The sequence below is a fragment of the Cyprinodon variegatus genome, unplaced genomic scaffold (genome assembly GCF_000732505.1).
Source record: "Cyprinodon variegatus isolate N-32 unplaced genomic scaffold, C_variegatus-1.0 Scaffold1153, whole genome shotgun sequence".
NCBI classification, from domain to species: domain Eukaryota; kingdom Metazoa; phylum Chordata; class Actinopteri; order Cyprinodontiformes; family Cyprinodontidae; genus Cyprinodon; species Cyprinodon variegatus.
The window spans coordinates 190,763-211,849 of NW_015151606.1; the positions used below are offsets into that span (position 1 = coordinate 190,763).

At 39.8% G+C, this 21,087-nt stretch overlaps 2 protein-coding genes across 2 annotated transcripts in view; both read right to left on the minus strand.

The window, feature by feature from the left end:
- The window catches only part of stt3a (STT3A, subunit of the oligosaccharyltransferase complex (catalytic)), a 24,922-nt gene extending 14,430 nt beyond the window's left edge, over positions 1 to 10,492 (minus strand). The window contains exons 1-11 of the mRNA XM_015400837.1: positions 10,363 to 10,492; positions 8,210 to 8,330; positions 8,060 to 8,120; positions 7,858 to 7,979; positions 7,165 to 7,310; positions 6,092 to 6,182; positions 4,369 to 4,475; positions 4,122 to 4,286; positions 3,857 to 4,037; positions 1,857 to 2,012; positions 1,677 to 1,768 (exon numbers count right to left, since the gene is read on the minus strand). Of these exons, the coding sequence (XP_015256323.1) occupies positions 1,677 to 1,768; positions 1,857 to 2,012; positions 3,857 to 4,037; positions 4,122 to 4,286; positions 4,369 to 4,475; positions 6,092 to 6,182; positions 7,165 to 7,310; positions 7,858 to 7,979; positions 8,060 to 8,120; positions 8,210 to 8,297 (1,209 nt within the window). The 5' untranslated portion in view covers positions 8,298 to 8,330; positions 10,363 to 10,492. The remainder of the gene's footprint in view (positions 1 to 1,676; positions 1,769 to 1,856; positions 2,013 to 3,856; positions 4,038 to 4,121; positions 4,287 to 4,368; positions 4,476 to 6,091; positions 6,183 to 7,164; positions 7,311 to 7,857; positions 7,980 to 8,059; positions 8,121 to 8,209; positions 8,331 to 10,362) is intronic.
- A 2,588-nt stretch (positions 10,493 to 13,080) lies between these two features.
- ei24 (etoposide induced 2.4) lies at positions 13,081 to 20,466 on the minus strand. Its single transcript, XM_015400836.1, has 9 exons — positions 20,423 to 20,466; positions 20,052 to 20,244; positions 19,892 to 19,958; positions 19,692 to 19,816; positions 19,451 to 19,570; positions 19,092 to 19,203; positions 16,582 to 16,693; positions 16,315 to 16,389; positions 13,081 to 14,228 (listed from the first exon to the last, which is right to left on the minus strand). The coding sequence occupies exons 1-9, from the start codon at positions 20,464 to 20,466 to the stop codon at positions 14,066 to 14,068; spliced, it is 1,011 nt and encodes a 336-aa protein (XP_015256322.1). The 3' UTR covers positions 13,081 to 14,065.
- Between the last annotated feature and the right edge of the window lie 621 nt (positions 20,467 to 21,087).

Below are 21,087 nucleotides of genomic sequence, written 5' to 3' on the forward strand. Positions count from 1 at the left end.
ATCGGGACATCTCTAGTCTAGCCTCGATCAATGCCCCAGGCCCTAGAACTGGCAGGCCAATCAGAATGCAGGGATGTGTTTTGAATTTCTGGATGCAAAGCGGGCGGCGTATTGAGGGCGTGACGACAAAGCTGCACAACGAGAAAGAACAAGGAAGATGGCAACAACGATTGAACAGTTCTCGTTTGACTCAGCTTTGGAATCAGTTTAGGAAGGATTATAATTGGGGTTTTCGTTGAAAGGAAGAGGCTCTACGCTCATTCATTTTTAAGACGGACGTATTCACCGTTTTACCGACAGGCTGTTTGTTTACACTCCCCCACCAGCTTTCTGTCACGCTTACTACGTCAGAGTCAGTTGCGCTCATTGGTCAGAGCGTTGGCCAATAGGCACAGACATTGTTTGACTAAATTACACATTTAGTCTAGTTTATCAAGCTAGTCTATCATAGCTATTTATTGATCAACCTTAAAGCTTTCTGGCTCGATAAGTCTTATAAATAAGGGCATTAATGCGTAAAAAAATAATTTATTTTGTTTATTCATTTAGCACTTCATACAGATGACACCAGAAATTGTGAGTACGTAATGAGTTTCTACTTTTTTAACTTAGCATATTGTAAACAATTATTTAGCCCTTCATAATATAGAAATATGCTCTTGATTAAAGAGAAAGCCGAGGCTTTAAGAAAGATTCATCCCTAAAAATCATACAGATTGGAAGGGAGACTATTAACAATCAAATGAAGACCAGTTTAAGGACAGAACGATGAGACATTTAGAAAATTGGATCTTCTAAAACCGGATAGTTAAAGCCGACCATACAATGTAGGTTTTTTTCCCCTTTTCGGGCCGACTTTCAGCCTGATTGTGCGTTGTGTAGTTTACAGAAGGTAACGAGGGGCAATCAGCCTCTCACTATCCCCTTCTGATCAGGAATCGTAAGGTCAGGAGAAAATCAAACGTTTGATTTTTGAAATTCAGCCGTTGTGGGCAAATCGCTCAGTGCGCAAACAAGGATTCTTCTTCTTCCTGTCAGATGAAAACAAAGAAGCATGGCGGGGGTGCAGGGAAATGGAGTTCTTCCTGTAAAATTGACAGACAGTAGTAGCCACATTTGGTCAGCTATGTCTCTGTCCAAATATGTCGTCACCTTTTCTTTTTAGGGCTTTCAGCACAAATTGTCACTCTAGTGAGCTTCATATTCCCCTTCTATTCTATTGGCTTCCGGATAGACGCGTCAGAGCAGCTCCATCTCACTGCGGAGCCGAGTTCGACGTGGTTTCTAGACGTACAGTGTGAGCAGGTAGATCGCATCAGAGCGTCAGGTCGCACAGTGTGAGAACATCCATCGTGAGCAGTGAACTTTTAAACCCTGTGGTTTTGTCGTACATTTTGAGCTGTAGCTGCGTGCAACGATTGAAAAGAAAAAAAAAAAAAATCATACAGTGTATGCCTGGCTTAAACAACCTTTTTTTTCCCAAAACTACAACCAGACCTTATCCAGACCTTCAACTCTGAATCATTCTGTGCATCTGATTGGTTAGTATCTGGTTGGAAACTCGCTGAGGGAGCAGATTTAAACCGTATTCAGAAACCTTTTATTTCTTCAACCTTCCTGAAAGCACATGGAGCATCTTGGCATTTTAGAACCCAGTTTGTTAAAAACAGACGTACCATGACAGCGGAGAAGTACATGCTGGTCACTCCATACATGATGATGAAGATCCTGGCATCTGACAGGTTGTTAAAGCAGTAGTACAGACCAACTGGAAGAAAAGGAAGGAAAGGTAACCTGCAGGTAAACCCACAGAGATCATTTTCCAAAGACTTGGTCCAGGGATTCTGCTGACTTACCTGGAAACATGAAGACCAGCAGCTGGAGGTCAAAGTAGTACGAGGACCAGGTGGTGGGCTGGTGCTCTGAGACCGAGGCGATGATGGGGATGTTGTTTTTAGCGTAGGAGGGGTCCAGCAGAGAGTAGAACCGGCCGGTCCATGGAGAGATTTTACCTGAACGGCAAATAATGAGGGAGGTAATTAAAGGATGAATAGATGAACCGAGAGAATGCTGTAGGAATTTCAGATCAAAGATTTATTTTAAGTTGAATTTCGCCTTTTAAACTGACAAATTTCCATTTAAAGATTGAAACGTTTCTTTTCTCGCCTTCCTGCTGACATTAGGAGCAGAGTTGATCTTTACAATGAGAGTCTGAATGAGGAAGACGAACTGAACCAAACCATCTTCCTTACACGTCACAAACTTTGTCAAATGCAAAGTTTGAATAATAGTTTTATTCAGATGGTTATGAGTCAAAATACTGATGTTTGAAGTATGAATACTTTTCAAAGTACTGATAATCAAACTGAATCTGGATACAAAACCAATTAAGCGATGCTAAAGATTAGTGATAAAAACTTTAGCATCGGGTAACTTTAGATTTCTTAGATTATTTGCACATTCGAAGAATAAAACCTCAGGACGCATTATAGGGATGCATTTATTTAATAATATAATATTTAATAATTTTGAATGAATGCTGTGACACCAATCCTTGAGAGAAATATCAGCTGTGCTGCTGCCATCAACACTTTTGTTTATACATGTTGGAGATTAGCCTGTTTTTGTTACCCTGCTTCTGTCTCCTTAAACCCCAGTCAGCCTCAGCAGATGGCCGCTCACACTGAGCCTGGTTCTGCTGGAGATTTCTTCCTGTTAAAAGGGAGTTTTTTCTCTCCACTGTCGCTACAAGCATGCTTAGTGTGAGGGATTGCCTTCGAGTCGAGTTTTCCTTGGTTGAAAACTTTGAATCAATTTGACTGGATGATGTGGTTGAACTGTAAAGTGCCTTAAGATGACAAGTGTTGTGAATTGGCGCTATAGAAATAAACTGAATTAAATGAAACAGCTCTCCTTACAAACTGATGAAAAGATGAGGTTAGCTGAATGGACAAATAAAAGTTCAGCAAAAAACAGTGCAAAAAATGAAGAAAAAAAAAGTTATAAAAAATATTAAGATAAAAAAAATTTTTTTAAATCTTTATAAACGAATTCCAACACTTGCTTATTGTGACAATTTTCTTTACCAACATTTGGTCTTGATAATTGATAGAACTCTAGTTTGAACTTANGCCTCCTTGAACCCCAGTCAGCCTCAGCAGATGGCCGCTCACACTGAGCCTGGTTCTGCTGGAGGTTTCTTCCCGTTAAAAGGGAGTTTTTCCTCTCCACTGTCGCTACAAGCATGCTTAGTGTGAGGGATTGCCTTCGTTTTCCTTGGTTGAAAACTTTGAATCAATTTGACTGGATGATGTGGTTGAACTGTAAAGCGCCTTGAGATGACATTTGTTGTGAATTGGCGCTATATAAATAAACTGAATTAAATGAAACAGCTCTCCTTACAAACTGACGAAAAGATGGGGTTAGCTGAATGGACAAATAAAAGTTCAGCCAAAACAGTGCAAAAAATGAGAAAAAAATTCCTTTGAATCTTTATAAACGAATTCCAACACTTGCTTATTGTGACAATTTTCTTTACCAACATTTGGTCTTGATAATTGATAGAACTCTAGTTTGAACTTAGTTTTTTTTCTGCAAGGAATCTTCATATTACTTTTCACTTTCCCTCTGAGTACATACATTAAAATAAAAAAGGTATATAAGAGTTGGGACACATTATGCCTAGAATGGAAATAATCCCAAACACCAGGCAAACCCAGGCGGGTTAAAATGTTGTGCTCATTAGTTTAGTTTCTGACCAGATGGTCATCAGAAGCAGCCAAAAATATTCGGCTACTTCAGTCCGTCTACATTAAAAAAAAAACCCAGCATTAAGCATTAATGTTAACAACCGTACCTGTGAGCATGAGAACAGCTCCCACAGACAGCAGGATGAAGCCCACCAGTGAAATCACGCTCTTGAACAGGATCTCAAATTGCTGAGCATTGAGTTTGCTGCGCAGATAATCCACAAAGGCATGAATCTGGCACAGGCCAAACACTCCGAAGGCGGCCATGTGCTCCGATGACTGCACTGGCTGCAGGAAGAGGAAACGCAGGCAAAGGGAAGATAGTCACAAATATGCAAACTTTCTTCTCTTACTAGAAAAACTGCTGCGTACCTGAAAGCCGACAAAAGAGATCTGCATGGAGAGGATGGTGCCCAGGCAGTACACTGTGCAGTAAGCCACGTAAATACGGTGAGAGAACCTTCCTGTGAGCATCAGCACCAACACATGGAGGGGGATGAGGTTGATCAGGAACACGTAGCCTCCCCACGACGACACCTAAACACACAAACAGCTCACATGCACCGCTGCTCACTCTGAAGCTACTCCACATGTGATGCAAACGCCTGAGCCGCCTCACCATGTAGAAGTAGGCCAGAGCACACATGGACGACCAATAAACGGAGCCCGTCTTTACAGCTTTGATCCACATGTAGTAGGTGAGCAGCATGCAGAAGATGGCGATGCCTGAAAGGGAGAGAGGATCAAGACTTCAGCTTTGTTACGTTTAACAGCCCTACTGCAAACTTCCCCACATTCTGTCACATTACAACAGCAACAATCACTAGATTGCGTCACAATTTTACATGGAGAAAAATAACCAAAACAGCAGCATAAATACTTTTAACAGAAAGGGAAAATACAATATATAAATAACAGTAATTATGCATGTAGGAAAAATATTTTAGGCAGATTAAAATAAGGAGATGTGTTCCACAAAAAAACCTCTCAGAATCAGAGCATGTGAACAGACCACTCAGGAGGATGTTCGCTGATTCGATCCGCCGCTCAAAGTTACGCAGGACACTCCGCTTAAAATTTGCCCAGAGCTCAGCTTCATTTTTGCTGCCGTTCCGGCGAAGTCGCTCCACGCTCGCTTAAATTTTCATTAGAAGACATTTTCTGATAGCCAGATTAGCCAGACTAAATGTGAGATTAAATGTGTAATTTAGTCTGGCCCCGATGGATGAGACATCGGAAGATGGTTGATGAGAACAACCCGTTGTTTTTCAAACCATGTCTGTGACTGTTGGCCAACGCTCTGACCAATGAGCGCAACTGACTTTGACGTAGTAAGCGCGACAGAAAGCTGGTGGGGGAGTGTAAACAAACAGCCTGTCGGTAAAAAGGCGAATACCTCCTTAAAAATGAATGAAAATAGAGCCTCTTCCTGCTCATGTTTCAACGAAAACCCCAAGTCTAATCCTTCCAAAACTGATTCCAAAGCTGAGTCAAACTGTTCAATAGTTGTTACCTTCCTTGTTGTGCTTTCTCCAGCGTCACACAGCTTTGTCATCACGCCCATAAAACCCTGCCCGCTTTGCATCCAGAAATTCAAAACACATCTCTGCGTTGTGATTGGCCCGCCAGATCTAGGGCCTGGGCATTGATCGAGGCTAGGCCACTCGCAGGGAAAAATTATTATGGTCGCTGGCAGGTGGGGCTAGTTTACTAGGATAACTTTCTGACATTTTTCCTTCCTAATTCTGCCAGGGCCCTGAGACACACGCCGTCTGATTTAATGATGTGACCGATACGCGTGTGTATTGTCTTATTTAACTGGCGGTTAAATTACCACACTGTTTCCCAGCTGTGAACATAACACCTCACTCCATTCACGTTGCCCTGCATTTCCCAATTAATTATTCATTTATTTTACTAGACTACATTAAAAAAGGTCACTTCACATCCCATTGCAAATGAGATAATAGCGTATAATGCATGTATGCGTTCCATTTTCAAAAACAGTAAACCCACTCTCTATTCTTAAGTATAGTATGTGTATGTTTTTATGATATTTTATTCCACTTTTTAATCACATAATGTGCAATCATCATCTTAGCGATTTCGTGGTAAAGTTGAAACATAGACTTACAAATGTTTTAATCTAACATTTTTAATTGACATGAGAGCATCGGAGCAAAGCAAAATCCTCGCTCCGGCCTTTGAAATGAAAACCTCCATATTTTGCTCCACGCTCCGTTACGCTCACATGCTCTGCTCAGAATAAAGATTCGATTTGAAAGAATCTGAAAATGTTCCAGAAACAATCTGTGAACTGAGAACCAGATATGATCTGGTACCTTCATTATCATAGGAGCCAGCAACTGAACGGGAGATGTAACCCGGAACCACTGCAATCATGGCCGCCGCCAGGAGCCCAGCACCTGCATCCTACAATTAAACAGACACAGGAGAAACAAACAACATTACAGGTAAACAAAGGAGCCTTTACATAACTTTAATCCCAGAGATTACTTCAATAAGTCAACAACAACAACAACAAAAATTTAGACTCCACACATTTTACAGAAAAAATTAGCCTCACTATCTGCTGCTTGTGTTACTTTGAGAGTAACTTTGTCATTTTCTAAGATTTTATTTGAAATTGTATATTTCTTAAAATTATTTTTCAGATTTTATTTGTCCTTTAACAGATTTATTATTTTTATTTTATTTATCTTTTTCAGATTGAGTTTAACAAATCAAATTCGCTTAATTGAAGCCAAACACAAATTCTGACTCTTGATGCGCAAATTAATCGATAAAACTGCTGTTTTTAATGTCCAGCAAATGCAAATTGAAAATAATGCAATTGGGAAATTTTTTTCTGAAAAACAAAAATTTTGAATAAAAACCGAAAATATAAAAATCAAAGAACACAAAACATGTAGTTTTTTTTTTTTAACTAAAATTTAAGAAAACAAATTATAAGTATATATATATAAAAAAATCAGATAAAAACAGAAAAGTCACTCATTCTGTTTTTAAAATATTGTTTACAGTTTCATTTCTGGGCTTTTTTAAAAATCATCTACAAAATATGTTTTATCAAATGTCTATTTACAAAACATATTTTTTGCTCGCAACATGATGGAACAAAATTTGCTCCATTCTTTGTCCAAAAAAATTAATTACATCTTTAACAAGAAGGGAAAGCCTGAAAAGATCAACAAGCAATTCAGAATCTCCCCTAGAATCAATTCATCAACAGAATTACAGATTGTAACAAATTGTTTTCTAAAAAATGCAACAAAAAAACTGAGTAATTTTATTACTTTTCCTGCTGCATAAAACCCAGAGATTATGAGTCTTTTTGAATCTAAAAGAAAAGTGTCGCCTGGTTTCTTCCCTGAGAACGGGTTCAGGTTTTTACCTTCAGCTCCTTGGTGAGGTGGTAGGTGACGATAGCCGTGAAGGAGGAGAAGAGGGGAGCGAGAAAGACGCAGACGTTCCGGATGTCGATGGTGATGTGGAAAAAGTGGAGAACGTGGTAGAGGACGGCGGACGTCACCATGAGCCCTGAAGAAGGAAATGAGAGGAAGACCATTTAGTCAAGCAGCGCTGCCATCATCCACTGGCTTCCTGGTGAATTTATGGACACAAACTAATTTCTTTAAAATGATGATCGTTTCTAGGAACATTTTACATCTGATCCATTCGCGTTTCCTCAGAGACAAACTATGATAGAACAATAGGTCCATTTCTTTTAGAACCAGAACCATTATAATGGACTGAGATCGATATAACTGCCATTTGGTAAAGGCTGGTTTATACTCAGAAACCAGGAGGTCTGTGTGTGTCGCAGTGAACGCAAATGTGTAACTTTTGTAATTTGTTCAAAAACTAAATCTTGACATAGAATTTTGTCACATGGAATTAAATGCTTAAGTTTCCCTATTTGTTTTCAGTTTGCAACCCTGCAACTGCAGCAAAAGATGGCTATAATCTACAGCTTTTTGATCATCTTTACAAATATCCAAGTTGGCATATTATTGCAGAATCAACTGTTCTTGTCTGTGAGCTACAGAAGAAAAGAATAATCAGTGCAAGATCAAATAATCTCCACCTGGATAAATGGTTCCACCGATGATCCTTCCCAGGGGATACCAGGCTCTGTCATCAAACCAGTTGTGAAACTTATAAAATCCTTCTTCTGCCAGGAAGCGGGTGGTACGGTAGTTGAAGTAACTGATGAGGAGAACAAAGTTAAGACGAGACAAGCCACCATAAGGACAGCATTTCACTGAGAAACATCAAACAACACTTACGGATCAAACTCATGGATGACGCTTTCAAACCTCAACACAGAAAAGAGCCTGGTGGAGAATGCTGGGGAGGACATAAAACACAAAGATCTAGCCTGCTCTGCTTTCATTCATCCAGCAATAATGTCGAGTTAAAGGATGCTGAGGGCTCACAGAGGACAGCGGCCATAGACAGGATGAGCAGCTTCAGCAGTGTGTCCTGCTTCTCATAGGACAAACGCAGGAAGCCCAGTTTGGTCATTGTGGCGAGATTAGGGACAGCTCACCGTACTACCTGCTCAGGGAATAAAAAGCAGGGACACACAATGATCAGATCCAGCAAATGAAAATTTATTTAACTGATTTCAAATAATAAAGCGAAAATGTTGGTGTCCCACATCAAATCCCATATCAAAGAGGTTTCTAGAATTTCCTTCTTTCATCTGAGGAACATTGCAAAAATGAGAAATCTCCTGTCCAGGGGTGATGCTGAGAAACTAGTCCATGCATTTGTTACTTCAAGGCTGGACTATTGTAATTCTTTACTATCAGGAAGTCCACAAACTGTAGTTAAAAGCCTTCAGCTGATCCAAAATGCTGCAGCCAGAGTTCTAGAAAATGAAAAAGAGAGATCATATCTCTCCTATCCTGGCTTCTCTTCATTGGCTTCCTGTTAAATCAAGAATAGAATTTAAAATCCTCCTTCTCACATATAAAGCCTTAAATGGCCAAGCTCCATCTGATATCAGAGATCTGATTGTTCCTTATGTTCCTAACAGAGCACTTCGCTCTCAATCTGCAGGTTTACTAGTGGTTCCTAGAATTTCTAAAAGTAGAATGGGAGGCAGATCTTTTAGTTATCAGGCTCCTCTCCTGTGGAACCAACTACCAGTTTTAGTCCGTGAGGCAGACACCCTGTCTACTTTTAAGGCTAGACTTAAAACTTTCCTTTTTGATAACGCTTATAGTTAGAGTGGCTCAGGTTATCCTGAGCTATCTCTATAGTTATGCTGCTATAGGCTTAGACTGCTGGAGGACATAGGGACCCCATTTCATCATTCTGGTTCATTCTGTCTCTATTCTCCCATTCTACAGAATCTGTTAGTTCAATCTCTAACATTATGCTCTCTCTGCTTTTTCTCAGAGTAGCTTCATCTGGTCTGTTCCTGTTTGGCTGTGACTCCATCCTGGAGAGAAATATCAGCTGTGCTGCTGACATCAACACCTATGTTTATAGATGTTGGAGATCGGCCTGTTTTTCCAGTGTGGCCCTGTTTCTCTGACTCTGACCAACTGGATGTGCTCTCTTCGTCCCCTGACATGGGAGCTGGCTCGGAGCTCGTCTGCCTGGCTGTGTGTTTCCTGGATGGGGCCGCATTTTACAGCTGCTTTTTGTATCTCTGCTTCTTTCTGTATGTCTGCTAGATTTTGGAGATTAGCCTGTTTTTGTTAGCCTGCTTCTGTCTCCTTGAACCCCAGCAGCCTCAGCAGATGGTTACTCACACTGAGCCTGGTTCTGCTGGAGGTTTCTTCCTGTTAAAAGGGAGTTTTTCCTCTCCACTGTCGCTACAAGCATGCTTAGTGTGAGGGATTGTATTTGAATTGACTAGTTGATGCAATCAACTGGTTTTTCTTAGATAGAAAACTTTGAATCAATCTGACTGGATGATCTGGTTGAACTGTAAAGTGCCCTGTGGTGACATGTGATGTGAATTGGCGCTATAGAAATAAACTGAATAGAATTGAAAACCCCATAGAATGGCAGCCAGAGTCAGGATCTGAGCTTCCATTTTCAGCCCAACCAGCTAAGGACACGCAATAGGTATGGCGTCAGAAACCAGGAAGCAGCCACTCTTCACACCATGCAGAGGTCTGCGCTCAAACATCTGATCTAAACCTGGAGCTGAAATCACAGAGAGCTTCTGTTTGAAAGGCTATCTGTCCAGTTAGCAGAGAAATCAGTCAAACTAGCCTTAAAATGACAGACATTAACCAGCCTCCACGGCAAATGTGTTTAAACACTGAAATACTAGCTGCATTTAGACAGTGTGCATGCATGACTGGGTGAAGGAATACATGAAATTAAACAATGAAAGCTTTTCAACATCTCCTAAATTAGCTCTGATGCAGTTTTTGGTTCATGTAAATCTAGAGGCGAAGCCTCACAAGCTAACATATTAGCCCCCTTTTAGTAAAGAAAAAACTCCCGATACTCTTTTTTTAACATTTCTTTTAAAGGATACATATATTGCAAATTTGGGAGAGAAAGTATCAGATTCTGATCAGAATAGCATGTAAATATTAAATGATTAAAAGCAGACACTTACCCGCTCCGCCGCTCCTGCTACTCATACACTTTTCACACACAACCTTTACTCCAACGTAATCCCGCCTCCTTTTACATTGACGTGCACGTTTATTGGTTAACTGTCGGGTAAATATTAGCCAACATGAATGTGATTGGTTCTTTGGTTGTCAATCAGTTGTTACTGTCTACGTTGACGCTGCGGTGTAGTGACGTGTCCTTTGAGTTGATGTGGAAACGTGTCTCCCCCTGCTGTTGGAAAATTATATTACCTAAACTACAATTAATCATCATGGAGTCAAAAAGGTATTAAATGTATAAAGATAAACACGAAACAGTTACATATAATAAAAGGGCATACATATATAAATAATCAATGTGTCAATAATTTCTTATATGACTATATTTACACATATTTATACATGAAATTACATACATGAATTTATTTTTTTAATGATAAGATAGAATAAAGTTGAATTCTATTCTATCATTAAAAACAGAAATTAATTCAAATATAACATTGATACATGTTAATTTTATTTTTTAATGAATTAATTTCTTTTTATGATGGAATAGAATAAAATAAAGCTGAATTGTATTCTACCGAAAATCATTAAAAAAAGAAATGCATTCAAATATAAAATCAATATATGTTTATTTCATTTATAAATATTTCAGAATTAAGTAGATTATGGTTCCTTTTTTTGCAGTGCGTCATGAATTTAAAATGTAATCACATTAAAGTGCAACATTTATTTTCCCATTAAGTCCATCTTAGATTAATATAGTTGATATTAATCTTCACTTTAACAGATAAACCCCTCCCACTGGGCTTAAAAGGCTGGTAGATACAAATTTGAGATACTGCAGCAGAAAATAGATAGTTTGACTAAATATTTACATTTGTAATGAAGTAATAAAAAAAAAACTAAAGTGTTAAAGTTGGTCTGATAGAAATGACCCTCTAAGGCAAAGCTGAAACAAATTAGGTTATGAGAACTTTAACTAGTAAACTATGTGTTTATATAGCTGTTGATTGGTGTCTTTTCATATTTTCTTTGAAGTTTGTAAGTATGGCTTTGCAGCTTTTCTGAATAACCGTTTTTCTACCTGCTCTATGATAGTTTTTTCTTCTTTATTCTCTGGTGTTAAATGAAATGAAGGCAGGCCAAAAGCTGTGCTGCAGATGGATGCATGTCTGGATAAACTGGATTCATCAGAACGCTCAAACTAAAAAAACATTGTTAGCAGAAGTAGCAGGTGATGCAGCACATTGAGAAATTCTAATTATTTTAGCTTATCAGCCAGATCATATAGTGTGAAGCAATAATTTTCCTGGAAAGGACATGATTGCCTTCAAAGGGACTAATGTCTCAGCAGACTTGACCTCATTCATCTTTAGTAGCATTGATTACTGCAGCAGTGTCTTCACAGGTCTGCCTGAAAAGCAGATCAGAATGGTGCTGACTGCGTCCTCACTAGAACTAATAGAGCACATTCGCCCAGTTCAAAAGTCCTTCCATTGGCTCTCCGTAGCTCAGATAATAGATTTTAAATACTTCAGTCAGTCTGAATCAATTTGCTCCAAGATATTTACTGACTTGTAATTACAGACTCAGTGGATCAAACACCCAGACCTCTCAGGTCGACCGGATAGGATTTATTCTGCAGAACCAGAACCAAACATAGAGAAGCAGCTTTTAGTTCTAATGCGTCACTTATCAATCCATTAAAGTTTCCGCTCCAACTTTTTTAAATTTTTGAAAATCTTTTTTCAAATTGAATCATCTTCTCCTTTTATCAACATATCCAGTGTTGTATAAAGTACTGAAATCTCTGAGTCAAGTAAAAGTATAAGTACCTCTCCAAAACATGACTTTGGTAAAAGTCCAAGTCACTGACTGAAATGTTACTTGAGTAAAACTCTTAAAGTAACTGAAATGGCTTGTACTTAATAAGCACTTGTACTTACTATAAGAATTACTGTAAAAATAGACGTACTCAAGTAATGTAGTGAAAAGTAAGTGTGGTTTGCATGCCCTTTTTTTACATTTTGGTAAACTTTGAAGGTTAAATTCACTTAAAATATACACAACCAAGTGTAGGATAAATTTAGAGTGACTTTGCGAAACAGGCGTATCCTATTGGTGTTGATGAACAAGCCCAGGTAAGACCCGACTTTGTAGTCAGTAGGTGAGGTCAAAACACCTGCGTTTCTCTCGCTCTCGTTCGTTTTTTTGTTTGTTTTTTTTTTCTTAGTAACTAAACTAAACATTGAAAATGTTTTGGAGTAAAAGTATGCAATTAAGTTCATAAGTGTAGTGAAATAAAAGTGAAAGTTGTCAAACATTTTTTCCATGACCACGGAATGTGTCTTTCCACATGGCTGTTTAGGAAATAAGATGCAAGTCATTGCACCAGTTGGAGTTAAATAACTTGTTGCCAGCTGAAAGATAATCGCCCATGCAGTAATTATCCACTAGGATGCTCGAGGCTCGTACCCATTTGCTTAGTTTAATCCAGGTGGTGACTTTTTTTTGGTCAGGCAATATATATATATATATATATATATATATATATATCGTGACGTTTTCATGGAGGACACATCTTTACCTGATTGGTTATACAGTCTGATTTCATGTAAACACATTTAAATGACATCAGAGCGAAAACAGCAGATTAGACTTTTTCCTCTTCAAATCAAATAAAAAGCTGAAATAATCTCCATACACATTTCAAATATTGAATACTGACCAAATTTTATTCAAATTAGGTGAATTACTTTTACAAAAAGAAAAACAATAAAACCACTAACACTATGCTCCTTTTAGAATTGCACACATTTTGAGAATCACTGCCCTCTATGCACAGCCATGAGCTCGGTCAGTGAAGGAGGAAACATTAGCGAGAGGGCCGAGGTGTCTGGAGGAAGGCTTAAGAGGTATGAGATACAGCACAGAAGAAAACAAACAGTCTTTGAGAGTTAGACATAAGGACAGCTCTCTGGGGACGACACAGGTTTCGCTAAAAGAGGCGGATCACCTAATTTATAAAAAGAAAGTGTTTGACTCCCCGTTTCATCACAGAGCTTTGCATGTTTGTAGGTTAAGTGGAAAAAAACAAAAGAAAAACTGCAGTGGTTTGGCAGCGTCGACACTGTGAGCAGCCAATAACTAGCAGGGGATACGGTAAACTCTCCCCTGCTGGTTGGATGAGACACCAAACAGGAGCGGCTTTCTTACCGGTTATAAACAGCAACATAAACCTGCCTGACCTCATGTGAGACTGAAAGGTAGCAGGGAAAGAATTCACACGTTTGTGTTTGAAAATCCTGCAGGTAAAACCTACTGCTGCTCCTTCTAAGGTCCTTTACAGAGAGAAAGAAAGAAAAAAGGTCTACTTGGGTACATCTGCTCAAGATTAAAACGGTTTCTTGTGCTGTAATCTGAAATTGAGTCATTAAAATGGCACATTTTACAAATAAAACAATTCAACTGAAAGAGAAGACCAAACAAACAAAGTTGCAGCTGTTAAAATGTTTCTATAAGGTGTTCAGACTGAGGGGTGAGTCAAAATGTGCCTGGTTTGGACTTAGATACAATATTCTACATAAACCCTTCATTTTACATTGCGTATCATCATCATCTTCAGGGAAGAGTCACTTTTCTTCCCCACCACCACGCTGTCTGACGCCAAATGTTGTTTGGCATCATGGTGTGGATCCATCACTGGCTGTGCAGCAGTCTGTGGCGGTTCGGGGAGGTTTGGGGCGAGGACAGCTTCTCCGATGAGGCGGATGGCGTCAGAGAGGACTGCAGGTGGACAGTTTTGTGGAAAAACTTGTTGCTGATCAGCACGACCAAGGAGAAGAGCCGCAGCTGGAAGTGACTGGGAGGGAGACGTGTGATCAGTGACACAGATTTATCAAGAAGGAAAGTTTTATTTGCTTTTTAACCACAAAGAGTCAGAGCTCTAAGTTACGCAGCAAAGATGCGACTAAACAGGTCGGCAAGGAGTGCAGAAGATGCTAAAGATAAATTAAAAGAATACGACAATATCTTTTCTAACCAGTGTTTCATTAGGATTTCACTTACTAGACCAAAAGAAGGGTTAAATCATGATGTTTAAGGGGGATGATAAAAATAAAGTTTTAAAAATGACTAACTGGATGTGCTCTCTTCATCCTCTGACATGGGAGCTGGCCCAGAGCTCGTCTGCCTGACTGTTTGTTTCCTGGACGGGGCCGCCTTTTACAGCTGCTTCTTGTATCTCTGCTTCTGTCTCCTTGAACCCCAGTCGGCCTCAGCAGATGGCCGCTCACACTGAGCCTGGTTCTGCTGGAGGTTTCTTCCTGTTAAAAGGGAGTTTTTCCTCTCCACTGTCGCTACAAGCATGCTTAGTGTGAGGGATTGTATTCGAATCAATGAGTCGATGCAATCAACTGGTTTTCCTTAGATAGAAAACTTTGAATCAATAGACTGGATGATCTGGTGAACTGTAAAATGCCTTGAGATGACATGTGTTGTGAATTGGCACTATACAAATAAACTGAATTGAATTAAAATCTCAAAAAAACGAAAATCTGGTAAGTTGTTTTTTTACGATAGTAAAAATTAAAAAGTTGTGCATCTGTAATTTTTTTTCATTATAAAAAGCAACCTTTTTTTTTTTAGATCACAGGGTTTCTAATAAAAAGCATCCATAACGAGTCCAGAACTTATGTCCGACAACAGCCTAGCTTATGCATAACGCATGGCAGCGTAATGCCCATGAAATGGCACAAGCATGTCACGAAAATGTCACGAGTCCTGAGGGAGGCAGCGATGTGCTAGGAGGCACCCAGCCTGCATAAAAAGGTGTCTTTGATCACGGTATTAACCTAGCAGCTGTTTACCGACTGCCAAACAGAAAAGATAAAAAGAAAGAAGGTTTGCAGTCGCAGCAGATTCAGCGTCATGTCTGCCAGGAAGTTTGTTGGCTGTGGGAGTGAACGCACGGAGGATCCATCGCTCTCACCTTCTCGCTCACCCTAAGATGGCGAAGAAGTCTGGAGGAGAACTGACGGTTTCCTCCTGTGAACCCCCTTTTATACCAAAACGCTGACAACACGCCATTATACAGTAGCTGTAAGTTAGAAAAACGGCAGATACGTTGATATAATTGGATTGGAGATAAGTTCCTTATAAGTTACGCATACCCCATTGCTTAGACGCACGACTTATGAGTAACTTACAAGTTACTTATGAGTAACTTGTAAGTTACTCGTTTGGCAGCGGCGCAGCACTAATATTAAGTAGGTAAGTTGTAACGTTTTTTTCTTTCAGTCGTATTACCGGTAATAGAATACATGTTGCATGAAAAGCTACATAGCGCCCTCTCGTGGTGAAAAAAATGTATATATGTCGCACCAAAGATAAGTTGCATGGCCAGCCAAACCATGAAAAAAAAAGTGCCACTTATGATCTGAAAAATATTGTATACAAATCGTACCCATAACTTATAAAACATCTGCCATCGTTTTTGCCAGATTTTTTGTACGTCAGGCATACGCTGGTCGAAATAGTCAAGGTGTGACAAGGGCTTTAAAGCAGGTTTGAACCACACAGAAGAGAAGAGAAAGATGCACCAAGATTACAGTAAAGTCCTGTAAAAATTGATTTTGGACAAGCAAGCTTGCAAGGTCATAAAAAACTCTAAACCCTTGAGTAAAAACATTAACATGGTTGGGGTTAGTCCAAGGGAAAAATTTAATAAAATCACACTATTGGTTTAAAATAATTGCAATTTTCATTTTTGGGACAATGGCTCAGCCTTACTTTAAACTTCTTTTCATCTTTCTCCATCTGAGGGATTTTTTTAACGTGGAAAGAGGCTCTATATAGAGACGTCTGGCTCTTTGGCAGCAAAGCACATCAATGTGACTTTCCATCATGGCTAAATCTAATTCAACGGAGCCAATAACCGTCAGACTCACTATAGTTTTGTTGGCGTCTTTGCCTCATTAGCGCTGATGATGAACAGAGGGAAGAGGATGGAGAACAAGCAGCCACTGGAAAGGAAAAGAAAAGCAGATAAAATCAGAACCAGGTGATCCATTTTAATGAATTAACACTTTCCTGCTTCCTGCAGTAATATCCTAAAGGTAGACACTGGAAATTACAACTCTTGTTGTAAGAATCAAGCTTCAAAATATAATATAAACATCTTTTTCCTGTAAATTCATTAAATGTTTGCCACGGACCTGATGATGTATGAGGAGGGCATGGCCGTCAGCAGAGCCATGGGTAAACCGAAGCCAAAGTAGTAGGGCCAGTTCCTCTCGATGTTGGACAGTCGCTGGTGCATCTCGATGCCTTCAGTAACAAGGAATAAACCTTTAACACCAAGACTCCCAGAATTCAAATCCTACTAGAACTCCCACCGGCCGTCAATCTGACGGGTGGCATTTTCTCTGATGAAACGCATGAGTAGTGATGATGTCATCGACTGCAATAGTTTTTTAAAGGCTATATTGTATGCTGTTATTATTTGTATTTTAAGTCTGTATTAAAGATTACTACAGAATATAAGGGTCAGGTTAGAGATTTTTTTTTTCCTTCTTTATTTTGAGAATAAAGTCATAACATTACGAGAATAAAGTTGTAATATTACGAGAATTAAGTCATCATACAACAACCCATTTCAGAAAGAAAGCCTCAAGCTCCGACCAGCATATGACGGCCGGCCAGCTCCATTTAACAGCAACCTGAGTCCACTTTGACATTCTGCCTAATTTGATGCTGGTGCTAAAAGATTTCCTTATTTGTGAAACCAGAGCCAGGATAACTTCACATGATGCTCCACATTCCTCATTTTAGTGAGGAAAGTGCTTCTTGTAAGAGTTGTCATACAATACAAGTTGTTTCTCGTAAATTCTGACTTTATTCTCATAATTTTACAATTTTATCCTTATAATTTCATGACCTTATTTGCGTAATGTTACGACTTTATTCTTGAAATAGAAGAGGAAAAAATCTCTAGCCTGGCCCTTATACTCCGTTGTAAAAAAGAACCAATTAGGGAAAAAAAAGGAAAGGAAAAAAAATTAGAAAAAAAGAAGAAAAAAAAAGGGGAAAAAAAGTTAGATAAATTAGACTGTTTTACTCCACAATTTTATTTACAGAAATGGATTGATTCCTCCCAAACATTTCTCGCATACCACCTTTTTACCTTTATGACAAACACATTAGTTTTTTTGTGCACCGCTAACACCTAGCGCTGTTTTCTTTGCCTCGCCAAATCTGGCTCTACTGCGGGGGAGTGGTTGGTAACTTGTGGTTCTTTGATGCGCATGAGGTCGGCATGCGACTATTTTACCAGTTCAAGGATAAAATCTCTACGTTAAACGGTGACGTTTAAACAGCCCCTGAACAAAACCAACGCGTTTATAGCTGCCATGTTCAACAGATTATAAAAGACAGCCACTTCTTACCGACCAGTCGCCATCATCAGCCTCTGCCTTTCCACCTGAATCGCTATCATATTTTGAAGCATTTCAAAAGCCTGTTTCACGTTTAGATTTCTTCTGAAAGCCGAGGCCGTTTCTCAATATGTGTACTTGTGCGTTCTCATGTGCTTGTGAAACGTCATAAACCTCAGCCCTAGTACTGTTCCAATTCACAAGAGCAGCAGACCGAGAACGGACAAAGTCCCCGGATGTGGTTCTCGCCCCTCCCTATTTACCCAGCATGCATCAGAGGAGACTTGCCCGTTCTTGAGATTGACGGCTGTCCCAGCAGCATGCACTGCGGCAGCAGCAGTTTCCAATGGAGCGCCAACAGAGTTTAGAGTATTAAGTTCAAAGTTCTCTTTTCTTTTGCCGTTGTTCAATAAAAGTACATTTTAAGATCAATGGAGGCGAGAACATTATACGTTTAAGCGTCACTATATGGCCCATTTACTGCTTTAATGTGTAATAAAAAAACATTCCGAAGAGGACCACAGGAACCAGCGGAGCTCCGAGGGTAACTGCGGTCAGGTCTAATCCCAGCCCGTCTGCAGCAGCCCTCTCTCGACTTCGCCGTGTGTGAAGTACCGCTGGCTCTGATGACGATTTTTTTGTTTTATTTGGCAAACTGTTCATTTGATTTGTGTTTATCTGACTGTGTTCATTATTGTAATTACACCAATAAATGAAAACAGTCAGAATTTATTATTATATACAAAATAGTAATAACAGGAGGTGAAATGCAGCTCCAGACGAGTCGGGCATGTGGTGGCGTCACGAGTACGCTTCTGTTCCAATGGACCCATATTTATGCTGCGTACTCCAATTCTCCCCGAGTCCAAACTTTCCTGTGTTCTTCTCAAGAGCAGTCCGAACTCACGTTCTCGTGAATTAAGAAATGGACAAAGAGTTTCAGAGTTTTCAAGGTAGAATTTTGGTTGCTAGGCAACTGTACAGAACATCAATCAACCGCAGGAAGAAATGACAATGCAACTAATAGAGCCGTCAAAATGATGGCTGTGGGAGATCGAGCTCAAGTTAACCATATTTATATTTTGGGGGTTATATTTCATCTAAAAAAAACAATGTGAAAATAAAGAAGAAGTATAAACAGGAAAAGTCAGTTAAACCAACAAACATAAGATTAATGTAAACAAAATTATTTCAGCTGAAAATCTCAGAACCGTCAAAATCACTGCCTTGGGAGTGCTATTGTTAAGTCCCCATGATTCACTACAGGAGTTGAAAATGAAGGACAATCTCACCGTGGTTGAACCAACGATACTCGAAGCAATACAGGGAGTAGAGCAGAGACATGTGGAGGAGGCTGACCATCTGACCGATCGCATCGATGGGGAAAAGGCTAACAATCATACCCTAAAGTAAAACACATAACAGTGTTAGAAACATTCCTTTCAAACAATATTCTTCATAAAAAACATACCAAATCTGACTTTTTCAAATTACAACTTCACTACTAATATGTTTTTCATTATAAAAGTATTTTCCAAAGATTAGCCAGCAGGATTAGCCTGCTTGACTGACCTCTGGTGAAAGATTAGATCCTTACAACGTTAGAAAAGGTGTCTAAAAGCGAAGAAAGCATCTGAGGGAAAGTTTTCACCTGGATGAGGAAGAGCGCCTGGAGCAGCAGGTTAAACAGCATGTCTGCGATGATCTTACTGACGCTGGGGAAGGGCTGAGCTTTGCAGCCAGACACTTCAAACGCAAGGTCAGCTATATCCTGCAAACAAAGAACACGTCTAAGACTTCTGGACCAACAGGGATGACTTCACCGATTCAGATATGTATGAAAATCAGTGTTTTATTTAAGTCTGCGGTTTAAGCAGGAAGGCAGCCCGGACCTGGAACCAGATGGCGTTGACTATCTTGCTCAGGACGAACAAGGGGAGAACCCAGAGGGCGCTGAAGACGGATGTCACGATGAATTCTAACCAGGACCACACGCTGCCATGGAGGGAGGGGTCACCTGCAGCAGAAACGGCGTTAATCGTGGTCTGCTTGTTACACGACAAACTAGACATTAACTAGCAGCCATGCATACCGATGATCTTTGCTGTGAGGGTCTGCAGCAGGGGGATAAAGACCCGGTAGAAGAGAAACAGACTGAGCTGAGGAGAGAGAATAAAAGATCTGTAAGGATCATGTTTGGTTGAGAGAGCAAAAACAACTGAGCAGAGATCTGAACTTGAGGAGCGGCGTACCCAGAACACTCCTCCATTCCAGGCACAACACTGGAATATCCTGCTGGCTACTTTAGGCTCACTGGAAGAGACAAAAACAACAGTCAGAATGTGTTGTTCTTTAAAAAGGCCTATATCTCTAAAGTGAATGTTTTTGTGTCTTAGTTGGACAAAAGTAGAACGGTGTGTCTGCGCAGATAAAGTCGCCTCTAAGCTTCAACCAGCAGAGGCTGCATCCAAAGATAACGGCTAGCCTTAGAAACCTAGGCGTCATCTTTGACAAAACGTTGTCCTCAGAGCACCACTCAAAACTGCTGAAAAGGAACTGTTTTTACCAACTAACAAAAAGCTCTAAACTTGGAACAATTGAGTCCAGAGATGATTGTCCACACCTTTGTGTCTTCCCGTTTAGACTACTGTAACCGTCTATCCTCATGTCTAAACAAAAAGGAGTCTTCATCAGGTTCAGAACTCTGTGGCGAGGTTATTGACTCGTACAAACAGAATAACTCATATTACGCAGATTCTAAAAGCTCTTCATTGGCTCCCAGTCTCTTTTTGGTTCGAGTTTAAAATCCTGGTGCTGACCTTCACAGCCTTCCACAGTCAGGCTCCCTCTGATATTAGAGACTTGTTATGTCATATCTCGGAGGCTGAGGTCTCAGGATCAGAACCTGCACTTGGTCCCTCGTACTCGTTACAGGACCAGGAGAGGTCGCTCCTTTCAGGCAGTCACACTGACACTCTGGAACGATCTCCCGCTTTCCTTGCACTTACTTGATTCTGTTGATTTTTTAAGAGTGAACTGAAATTTGTTTAAGAAAGTATTTTAATCCCAGTAGATTAAGGGTTGTCTTATGACCATGTCTTTTGTGACTGTAAATTTATTTTATTTGTATTGTAATTTGTGAAGCACTTTGTGACCTCTATGTCTGTGAAAGGTGCTTTATAAATAAACATAACTCTTTCTTTCAAAAAAATTACTGAAAATCATCCACTATACCTTTAAGTTAAAGTTCTGCTCTGGGTGTTTTTAAACCCTAATAGGTGAGGTTTC